Below are 12,008 nucleotides of genomic sequence, written 5' to 3'. Positions count from 1 at the left end.
AAAGTGCTATATAAAACATTTGCCCTGCTTAACACGTGATACTGTTTATTTTATTTAGTCCCTTAAAGTCTGAAAAAGATTGTTAAAATCTTGCAAAGGAATAAAATTCACATCAACAAATGTAAATCTGCAACAAAACCAACAAAAATTAGAGAACTACTTTTCAAATGTTACCTTTAAATTTAATGCTGTAATGCATCCTACAATCTTTTTACTACACCTACCTCCCTCAAAGGTCTAGGCCTTCGCTCCACCACAAACTCAGTGTGGCAGAGTTCGCAGTAACTGGTATTGGAAGATGAAAGCCATCGCTCTAGGCAGGTTTTGTGAACTGTCCCGAGTGTTCCAGTGCAATCACAAGGTGACAGCAAGCTTTCCAGGTTGCTGCCCTCATGACATATCCGGCAAATTGGTCCATCACTGGAAGTGAAACGAATACATTTTACTAAGACATGCTGCATTACCTACTGTATATGCAAAGTATCTGCATTCTACTGCACATTACCACCTGCTAATACTGCAGTATTAAATAATTTAATTGTGAATTCCACAGCAGTGAGACAGTCAACGTAGTTACTGACTAACCAATAAGCAGATTATGCAATAAATAAGAAATACCAGAGATCAAGTTCCAGGCTATAACCTAATTTTGGGGTTTGATAAGGCTTATTAATTGCCTTAGCTTCACGCTCAAATTTGATGCCCTCCATTAAACTATAGCTTCTTCATTCCCATCTCTGAGATATTTACACCAAGCATAAAATGATGACAGACCTTCATCACCAAAACACAATGTTCAAATAGTCAAAAGAAATTAAAACTTTTATGATCATCTCTGAGATGTAGGGCCCTTCAAATGGTCCACTGAAATTAAATTACCAACAGAAATTTCACAGCATTAAAATACCAGTTGTATTTTTATTAATTGTGAAGAAATTCAGTTTTCCTCAGATGCTGAATTTGAGAGAAAATGAAAAGGTTCCATCTGCTGCATTCAGTTCCCAACCTGAGCTGCATCAAGTAGGAGCCAAATGAAAGCCATGACATTTCCCTGGGGATGGAGGGAAAAATCAAATTGTGTCTGTCCAGTACTCTGCACCTCCCACTAGCCAGTCACAGAAAACACTTGCAGGAGTCTGGAGCAGGCAGCTGACTGCTCCCTCCCCCCAGCTTAGCAGAGATGTTTCCAGACTTTTAATCCTATAATAAATTTAGTTTTGGTCTTGTCTCTCTCAAATTTTAGTCTCATTTTAGTTAAAGTCTTGGAAAAATTTAAGTACAAAATTTAGCTTTTGCTTTCAATAGTTGTATTCTAGTCTAGCCAGGAAGTAGTGTCAATTGTTTTTTTGGCGTTCACAACACACAGACCACAGAAAACGTTGAGAAATAATAAACTGGGCCTGAAATGACAACTGAGCCTTTATCTGCCTGTTCCAAATGCCAACACATCTGTTACAAAAGTTGCGCACTAGTGACCATTGTATTTTTAGTGCCAGAAATAATTTTACTTTCAGTCTTATCTCGATCTCAAATTTCAGACTTATTCTAAAATAATTTGCAAATAATTTGAGGATTTTAAAATTCTCATCCAGGTTTTCAAATCCTTCTATGGCTTTGCCCCTCCATATCTCTAACCTCCTCCAGCCCTACAATCCTCTGAGGTCTTGCGCTCCTTCAATTCTGGCCTCTTGTGCAGTCCCGATTTTCGTCGCTCCACCATTGGTGGCTGTGTCTTCAGCTGCATAGACCCTAACCTCTAAGCTTTGGAATTCCCTACTAAACCTCTCCACCTCTCTCTATCCTCCTTTAAGACGCTCCTAAAACCTACCTCTTGTCCGAATATCTATGTGGCTTGGTGTCAAATTTTGTTTAATAATCGCTCCTTTGAAGCGTCTTATGACATTTTACTACATTAAAAAGGTGCTATATAAATAAAAGTAGTTGTTGTAGTCTTCAAAAGAATTTTAATTCCAATTTTAGTCTCATTGACTAAAATCAAACTTTTGCCAATGTCTGTTTTCCTCCTCATTATAGTTTGACGAAAACAACACTGGATAAGAAAATCCAGAGCAAGAAAAGGCCATTCAGCCCATCAATCCAGCTCCATCAGAGTTCATGTCTGATTATTCTAATCAGAGACTTCCCTCTCACATCAATTGTTGATCCTCTACTTTAAGGGGTACAAATTTCCTTCCTTAATTGTTTTTTTTGGGGGGGGGTGGGGAAGAAAATCACCCAGTGGTGTTAAGTATTATCCCTCTAACCATTAATCCCTATTCAAGGCATCAGTTCAGTTCCTTTAAAAATGTGCCAACTGACACCAAATCAATTCCCTTCTCTGGGAATCTGTTCCACATCCACCATCCTGTGGGAAGATGTTTTTTTCCAATCAAACCCTGTTCAAGGTTTGAGTGGAAACCGAGCAGACTGAAGAAATCAACTTACATTAAAAAATGTAGTCATCTTCGAAAATGCAACATTTCAAAATTAAATGCCAAAATTGTTTGAAGTTAGGGGTCCTGAAATTCTGATTGGATCCAGACACATGTGGGCCACATCTCAGGTCAGGAGACCAGAAAACTGGGGCAGCACTCCGGTCCGCCTTTAGGGCGTGTGGGTAGATTTGCTGGTGTGTGCGTGTGCGTGTGTTCATGCAACCCATTGAACACCACCCAGTATCCCTTGGCAGGCCTTAGCTGAACTCTCACCAGCTGAGAGCCGCACGAGTACCATTAAGGCTTTTTGAAAGACATCAATGTCCTTAGTGACCTCAGCTGCTAGCTCCACTGGGAGCAGAACAAAAAAAAAGTTACCTCCATTGTTGGCCCCTTCCAGGGCCATTCTTCCCTCCTCGGAGTGGCATGGTGCTCCTCCGATCTTCTAGGAGCTATGTTGGGGTGTGCTCCTGATGTATCCTTGCAGGCACCTGCGGCCTTACCGCAGAATTTGGAATGAGGTCTGCGCCCTGGCTCTGGGCATCCGGGAGTTCTGCTCTACCACACTTCCATTGGCAGAGTAGGACTACCAGAATTTCAAGCCCAAGGGGTGATATCCATAGCAAAACATGCCACCCATACATCTCACACTCCACTCCAACTAAAACAGGAAACAGTCACACAAACAGATCAGGGATTTTTCTTAATATGTATTATTTCTTCACAGATTTTGTAGCCTAATTCCTCCCCCACTCCACACACCAATCTCCAAGTGATTGTCAATGGAGCTCTTAAATTATACTTTCTAAGAAAGGTCCAGCTGCTGGAGCCCAATGCCTCTACACTAGACCACCCTAACAAGACTGGAACCTCGCCAGTTCTGTCCCACTCTATAACACACATTAACATGCTGCACTATTGTGTCATTCTTTAACACATCAGGAAGTTATATATTGCATTATCTCCTTTTCATATCACGCAAAGTTTGCCCACCAACTGAAACCATCTGAATCATCAACAAACCCATGTAACATGCAGTTCAATCAGCAATGTGTCAAAAAGGTGGAATTTGCATTGGTGCTGAGGAGGAGAAAGAGGGGAAAGGGGAATAGTTTCCTGTAGAACCAGAAAATTAACTGACTTGGCCGCTTAGTAGTCTGCTGTTGCTGATATTTTGCAAGCTGCTGTTTAATGTTGTGGCATCCCGATTAAAATGAGACAATTAAGAGGTATACTGCAGTCACCAATGGCTCACCATTTGGCATTTAAACTTGGTCTCCCAGTAATTTTCAGAGAGTTAGTTAAAAAGTACGATAGCTTCAAAGCTGCTAAACACAATGCACTCTTGTCAGGTCATGCCTTGAAACAGTAGGAATAGGGACAAATGCATTCCTATTTTCTGACATTAGCAGCTCACATCCCACTTACCTTTGAGTGCTTAGAGCCTTAATGACAGTTGACAGCAGACGTCCATTTTTTGCTGTTACTTGCGTGACATACTGAGGCCGACCCACATCAGCTGCTGCTACCGTCTTAGAAAAGGTGGCACTGCCAGTACAATCACAGAGAGACCCCGGAAGATGACAGCAGTCGCCTGTTGTCATGGCAACAGGGAGTTAATGCCTCTAAGGATAGACTCCCACATTCAAGCTGCGCCTGAAAAACAAAATTTAGAAACATTGATGCTTTCAATTGGTTTAGTACAAGCTTAGATTCCTCATCACCAATGGATATAAACCTGGTTAACACTTACTGTACAGACCGTGTGCATACTACTTCAATAAAGGCCATATACATGTGAAAATAAGGGTGTAAAAACACCACTTGGAACTCTGTTAGACAGTGAATCCTTGTGAACCATCCTTCCCGATCATTAGTAATGCTTAGGAGAAGTAATTCCACCAAAAAGAATAACGGCCAACTTCGGGTAAAACCCTGTGAAATTCCTCCACAACTCAATAAGTCAATCAAGCAAGCTCCAGGAGACCACGGTTCACCAAATGCATTACTAGATTAAGGCTTTAAAAAAGAATGAGATACTTTTTAACCCTCTCTCCAGATATGTCCTAGCATCCCTGGAACATGCAATTGTGCACAATTGGAAAAGACTAATTTTGTCCATTGCCAAAGGACACAGGATTTCCTACCCCACTTCTTTCGTTCCCTTCAGTAACCTGGTCTACCAAAATGTATCCATCAGCATCTTGAAATTTATAACACTTGTATTGCCTCCCTAGATAAGGCTATTTCACATACTTCCCACCCTCTGCATGAAGAAGTTATATATCTTTTCTTGTCTAATCTTGAAACCATGTCCTCTTGTCCTAGAGTTTGTGTTAATTTGAACATCACTTTGGGATCCAGTTGATCTATTCCCTTTTAGGAGCTTAAATACCATAGTAGAATGCTTTGGAATGAAGGCAGATGTGGATCTGGCTTCAAGCAGAAAAGGTATTTCTATAATCCCCTAAAGTTGATCAGCTTAGAGTGGGTGATGCTCCATACTTTTCACCCCTCATTTCACACCTACCTTGCTAAAATTTGTAGTTTCCCTCTTTTTCAAGTTTCCATGTGTTATAGTTATCTTGCAGTCTAAAAACTACTTCAGGAAAGAGGGCAGGGAAGGGCAGGAAGAAAAAAAAGACAAATGGTTTTAGAGATGAGTGCCAATAATCACTGACATCTATTGAAGCTGTCCTTCTGGAGACTGGGGAAGAGGACTCCATTTGAGGCATACATACCTTTGTTGTTCCAGAGTGCAACCGTAGTTTCTATCCACAAGGTGGATTTTAGCTACACTTGCAACTACCAAGGAATCTCACTGGTACTAATGGTTCTTCAGTTCTCTGCAGTATGTATATCTGTTGCATTAGATGCCTTTTGGTGTAATCAGAGGAATAGACTGGATTTTGTTCTCACGAGGAATGCATGGGGCAGGCGTTATCTGTTAAAAGGTTAGGGAAACCCACTTACATTTCTGCCATTGATTTTCATAAGACTTTCAACATAGTGCCTCAAGTGGCCATTGTGACAAAACTGGAAGTTTTGAGAGTATTTGGCTGAATCGTTGATTACTCCAACTTCAAAAACATATGGGAGACTTACAAGTTTGCCCCCACCCTCTCTCAAAAAAGGAATGAGGCAAGGTTTCCCAACACCACTCACAGTTTTAGCTGGTTAAACCACACCAGCATTCTTACACACACTTGGGCTTTCCCTGTAGGTAAAAACCTACTTGCCTAAGCTGGAAGATAGTGTGAACTCTGTATCGTGCACATAGAAACTCACGTGCATTTCTCAGTAACTTGGTTTGGAGATGCTTCAGCACGACGGTTGTTGCATGCATGCAACAGACACCCAGGTGGCAAAAGAACACAAATCTTGCATTCTGCTGATACATCATTCCTAATTTTCCTCATTCAACAGCAGGCTACCCAACATCTGCTGATAAAAGATTTTAACTGTCTTTCCAAAGCATTTCATAGCAGTGTCAGATAAGTGAAAATATCCATGCTGATTTAAAAAAAAATATGTACTGTACAACAAATGATTTTGACTAAGAACTGGATGACAATACAGTCCCCTTCAGCACCAGAAACTGGCATCATCCCTGAGCCATGTACATCAGATCACATGGCAGACACCGCACAGAAATATAGGGAGAGGTGGAAGATATGCAAAATGTTAGAGGTTTTAATTTTGGAAGAGAAATTCAAACTATGAAAAAAGAGCGACAACAGTACAAGAAGCCAACAGTTCAACATACAGTCACAAGTACTGCGTAACAACACTGAACAGGTGACTTCACTAGATGTAGATATGTATTTGTTTTTCCAAAAAAGCCACTGAGTACTGGAGACTCAGGGAAGGGCAGAAACTATCAGGACAGAAATCTCTGCACTGTGTTGAGAGGTGGTTGAAAAGGATTCTCCATTCTGATATTTCAAGATAGCTGCATCACATACTCCATGGTTGAGCCCTGTGAGCATAATTAGTCTTTAGCTCTTTGAACATCTATTGGAATACACACAGTGGAAATCCACATGTGGGTGAAAGCACGTGATGTGAAACTAAACCATACAGACCAGGAAGTCTGGGGTTTAATTCCCTGGTCTGTGTTAACTGAACTAATTTCATTTGCTCAATTGACCTCAGTATCTGCTAGCAAGGAAAGGAAAAAAATTCTTCAGAATTATATTGGAAGCAACCGCAAATTGATTTGCCCACAAATATGCATTCTAACAATAATCTTTAAAAAGATGAAGGATTCCTTTTTCCAGCCACACGTCTAATGTTTTTTGAGAGGAAATGGTGAATACCGACATTCTAACAAGGGACATTTAAAAAAATTGTAATAGTTTTGAATTTGCAACAGTTGGGACATGGAAAAAGAGCTGTAGTTCTGCACCTTCTATACTCCAATTTGCCTACAGTGTATTCTGTCTGGTGAGTTCTTGGCTGAGTAACCTATACTTTGCTTACACTGCATAATGGAGAAACTCTGAAATCTGCATTCCAGTCTGCAGTATAATTATTGTAAACCCAGGAGAGGAAAAAAACAAGACCCAAGTTGGGTGGCGATTTCAATCCTGAAATCCACACCAATAAATTTCCAAGTCCGCTTTGCAGATTTGGAAGCAGAATTCAGTTGGAGTCTAAAACAAAGGCAGACGGCCAGTGTTACACAAGAGAACTGATTTTATTTGTTACACCATGGAAACGCCCCAGTTGGAAGCTGTGGAGGAAATTGTTCACCCACTCGCACATCTGGAGGAGGTTGCAAGAGCAGCTGTTAAAAGTTTAAGAAACCCATAAAAGGAATTTTTTTTCTTAAATTCAACTCTCTCATTGCAGTGGAGTCTGAGTGCATATTGACCTTTTGGCTTACTCAAAACCTAAAACAAAATAAAACCAGAAAAAAAAGTGAAGAAATGCTATGATATCAGATAATACGAACAAATTTAAGCTGCATTTTACACTACGTCTGTAGTGTTAGTGGTTAAGTATAGCTAACAGCTTCGCACCATCACTGTGGTGACGGTATGGCCCTTATCACCATGTTGCACATTGGTCCCTCCCCCTTCTCTTCTGGCAACTCTGCCTATTTCGAGCACCTCACCCTGTTCCACTTCTCTCACCTCTCCTTTGAAATCCTTGTTATCTACGAAGTCCCATCCTGAGTTTCTCCCAGAACGATCATCCCTTCTATCTTCCTTCAGCCTCTGCACCAAGCGACTCCTCATACTCAGTGATTTTGATCTTCACCTCTGCTCCCCTTTTCCTCTCTCCCCTGAATTCATTGCCTTCCTGTTCTCCCTAAAGCTCTAAGTCCATTAAAACTCTCCTACCCATATTCACGTCCACGTCCTCGACCTCGCCACATCCTGTGGCCTTGATCACCAACAGGCCTATCTCTGACCATTCTTGTATTATTCACCACCCACATCTCCATAACCTACTTTGATCTGCATCCACCCTGGAAAAAACACTCCCACTAGTCACTTACAACCACACTCTAAAATCCCAGCTGGCTAGCCTTTTGCCCTCAATGTATCTGGAATTGTTTATTTGCTCAACCACTTCCTACCGTCCACATACAATGCTCTTGCTCCCAGCAAGATCTTCACTGTCTCCCATCCGTTACTTCCCCGATACAGCCCCATCTTTGCTCCCTCAAGTCCAAGGAGCACAAACTTGAGCATGCCTGGCTCAGCCATCAATCAGCAGATCCGGCTCGACCACATCAAGCTCTAACAGGCCTTGTTTTCCTGCCAAAACCACCTAAATACTCTAGGGTCATCTTGGAGGATATGGATAATCCCCAGCTCCTTTTCTCTACTATCAACAGCTTCCATAAAACCCACTCCCCAGCTCCCTCTACCCTCACCTCTTAACACAAAGTGCAAAGAGCTGATGGATTTCTTTATCAGCCATTTCAGCTGTTTCCCCTTGCCCACCAAGCCAAGCCTCCTCCCAGTTTCCCTCCTGCTCTGGCCTTGTACCACTGTATTTCTCTAGTTCCTCTCCCATCTCTTTCCCCCTGCCCTTTAGACCTTCCTCCTGCTCCTTCAAGCCAATTCGCACTAAACTCCTGACCATGCAACTTCCATTTCTGGCCATTAAGTTTGCTGATAAAGTCCATGGCTTCTTCTCCTAAAAAGTACTTACCACCGCCCTTTCAAAACCACGGTCATTACCTTCCTTCTCAAAAGCCCCACCCTTGACTCCTCTGTCCTCACTAACTACCATCCCAACTCCAACCTCCTTTTCTCTCCAAGGTCCTTGAACTGTTGTCACCTCCCAAATCTGTGGCCACACCCTGTTTGAATCTCTCCAGTTTGGTGCTGTGGGAGGATTGGAAACCTTACAGCCCTAATCAAAATCACAAACAACATTCTGTTACTGTTGTGCATTATCTCTCTTCAATGTCCTTGACCTCTCTGCAGTCTTCGATATTATTAATCGCACCACCCTCCTCTAATGCCTCTCCCCCATTGTCCGGCTCTGTGGTGTTCTGCCCTTGCTTAGGTCTACTCACCTATCTGATCATAGCCAAATTAGTCTGATGATCACCCATCCTCCACCCTCCATAAACTTCAGTTCATTCAAAATTCTGCTGCCTGTATCCTAGCCTGCACCAAGTTCCACTCATCATCACCTCCATCCTCACTGACATACATTGTCCCAGGTCCTGATACACAATGCCTTAAATTTAAAATTCTTGTCCTATGTTTAAATCCGTTCATGGCGCCACTGCTCCCTGGAACTTCCTCCAACCCCCAATTGAACCCCTTGAACTCTCTATTCCTCGGACTCTGGCCTCTCCACCTTCATTTATGACTGAAAATAAATCATTGTTTCCGATCTAGTCACAGTTCAATAAATTTACCATTTTTCATTCATTTAGATTGCAAAGCATATCTGGAAATGTCTTTAAATAGGCCCCTAAAGAAGACCCCAGCAAAAGGCACCGCATCTAGAATCTAATTTTCCCTGTTGCACCTTTGCTCATGTTCCCTGCAGCATACACTTGATTGCAGATACATCTATCCAGAAAAATACACCTGCATTCAAACTCTGATCTCTAACTATGACCCTTGTTTAAAAATGCATGTGTATCAATCTTCATTTGAATAGTCAGTGTTCACCGTCTAAGCTCACATATGAATAGCCAATTGGGCAAGGTACTGGAGGATCGTCGATGCCATAGAGGGGCACCTAGCAAGACCATTGTGGCTGTTCTTACAGCTTGTAATTTATGGTTAACTGGGGAGTCAAGTATGGGTAGGATTTTTGCGAATTTTTTCTCCTCCCCCCGAAAGCATTGATTCCTTGCTGCCTCAACAGTGAGCGTTGACAGATTATTAATTCATGGGGGTGTCCAAGCTATGCCGCTTCATATCCTTACTCGCCTCTAAAAATGCACACTTCCAGCAGGGGGTCACTGGATAGCAATCAAGAACAGGAACCCACACCAATTTCTTGGGTATGCTGAGGAAAACTGCAACACCCTTACCACTGTGCTGGCTAAAATTTGTTGATTCAAAAACCAGGGATTGAACATGATCTGTTTGGCACATCAGTAGAGCTCAGAAAACATTTTGTTTTGAATTGAAAAAACAAAAGCAAGACATTTTTTGCATTCAATCAAATGTTTACTCACATGTAACTGGTATAAGCACAAATAACAAACCAAGCACAAAAGTAATCTTTTCCTGGAATTTTAATAATTTAGTTGAAGGATACATTGAATTTCCATTTTAAAAAATACTGGAAATGCCTGAAGTGCATTCCTTAGATTCTGGAATACTATATACATGGCTGCTCACTGTGCAGTGTTTAATATACTATTTATGGTATTTTTTTGTTATCTATTGCAAGTTATTTTCTTGCACAACCTGTAGAAATGTCAGAAGCTGCAACAAACTCCCCAATCATTTAGCACTTCATAGATACACTGGAAGTTAATCACCCCTCCCCTGAAAGAAAATTCAGAACTGTGAAACAGCAAAGATAAAATACAAATTCCACAAACAATATAGATTATTTAAGATTGGTGCCAGAAGTTAAATACTGCAACCCAAAATCTTATGGTTCAGTTGATAAATTTCTTCAACTTCCCTCATGGTGTATATGGAGCCCTCTGATCCCTCAGTTAAAGTCAGATTATATACAGAGTAAATGTTAGAGATTAACACTTTACACAGAATAAACCGAGTAGTGTCAACTGCACAACTCAAATGCCCGAGACCAGGCAGAGTTATCACAGTGCTTTACAACTCTGTTGCTCACAGTAAAGAATTGTTGGACTAAAAGGTACCGCAAGCATTTTGCCTAGCACAGTGTTGTCCAATAGAAATAGGTGGCCAGCCACTGTTGGCATGGCTACGCTAACACGGTTTCAGTCACATGCACTAATTTTAGTGAAAAACGCTGTACACACAATACAGGCAAATATACTTCATATGTATATTTACTTAACAAACATCTCCACCATTCAGTGAGAAACGTCGCTGTCATTCTCCTTCACCAAAGATTGATGCCTGAATCCGAAGGTGCAAGGTTCAAACCCCGCTCCAGGCAGTCCCAATGAGTGGAGGCCAGAGGTCCGGCTGAGTTCTGGGTTGACATCCAGCCAGATACTCACGTAGTGGGTGTGGGTGCCCTCTTCCCCTCATCATATGGGTTGTGGGAACCCATAAAACCCTCCCACCGCAAAAGGACTAACCACACAATCGGCTGGTATAAAGATAGCTACAGTAACGGAAGGAGAGTTCACGTCACGGTCTAATTAATGACTGTTAATCAGCTTGCAAATCCTTCCACTACTTTACACTATTCTCCAAAGGAAGAGTGTGAACATATGAAAACAACAACAAACAAGTTTGGTGTTTTGGCATGAATTTATCAGATATACCACATCTTAGTGTACTTTCTAGGTTTTTGTCCAGTAGTTCCAAGCAGTACTTTGACTTCAGAGTGAATGCTGAGAATGTTGACTCGCACAACGAGATCCACTTCTGCCCTCCATCCAGAACGTGGTTAGATGCTGCTTGTCCTTTTCCATGACATGCCCTGTTGGAGCTGCTTGTTATTGGTTGTGCTGCCTTTTTTCTGCTAGCCTGGAGCAGTTATTCCGATTAGTCGAGCTGACCACAATCACAGCTCCTCTCTCCATACAATGTTGCTGGTGTTTCCATGGTCTGAAGTCTGGCATTTTCATGCATGTTACACACCATTTTAGCAGATAACCAATAAGCAGTAACCAAGAAGTAAAGTGCACATCACAATGGAAAACACTCACTCATTCATTTGTTTTTTTGTCTTACCATTTTACCAACAAACACACAAAAAGGTTAAAATACACATGCATACAATATGGGTATTGAGATCACATGCCCAATGGTGTCTATTACTCAATTTTATTTAGTAATCAAAAATACAATTAGCCACACCTGGATTCCCAATTAGCTACATGTGGGTAGTGGCTAATGTACTGAACACTGGACGAGCACATGCTTGCTTCAACAGCTTGAGAAAGTGTCAAGGAACTTGCATTCATGTCTTTGAGAT

General features: G+C 41.6%; 1 protein-coding gene across 2 annotated transcripts in view; it reads right to left on the bottom strand.

Annotated features, from left to right (window-relative positions):
* The window catches only part of marchf2 (membrane-associated ring finger (C3HC4) 2), a 34,608-nt gene that overhangs the window by 9,470 nt on the left and 13,130 nt on the right, over window positions 1-12,008 (bottom strand). For both annotated transcript variants that reach the window (XR_010957903.1, XM_067968177.1), the window contains exons 2-3: window positions 3,864-4,091; window positions 225-420 (exon numbers count right to left, since the gene is read on the bottom strand). Coding sequence is in view for 1 of the 2 variants with exons in the window: in XM_067968177.1 (XP_067824278.1) it covers window positions 225-420; window positions 3,864-4,039 (372 nt within the window). In the remaining variant the exon portion in view is untranslated. The remainder of the gene's footprint in view (window positions 1-224; window positions 421-3,863; window positions 4,092-12,008) is intronic.

Source organism: Heptranchias perlo, chromosome 29 (genome assembly GCF_035084215.1).
Source record: "Heptranchias perlo isolate sHepPer1 chromosome 29, sHepPer1.hap1, whole genome shotgun sequence".
NCBI classification, from domain to species: domain Eukaryota; kingdom Metazoa; phylum Chordata; class Chondrichthyes; order Hexanchiformes; family Hexanchidae; genus Heptranchias; species Heptranchias perlo.
Note: the sequence above shows the minus strand (reverse complement) of the source record. Positions and strands in the feature narration are given on the sequence as shown.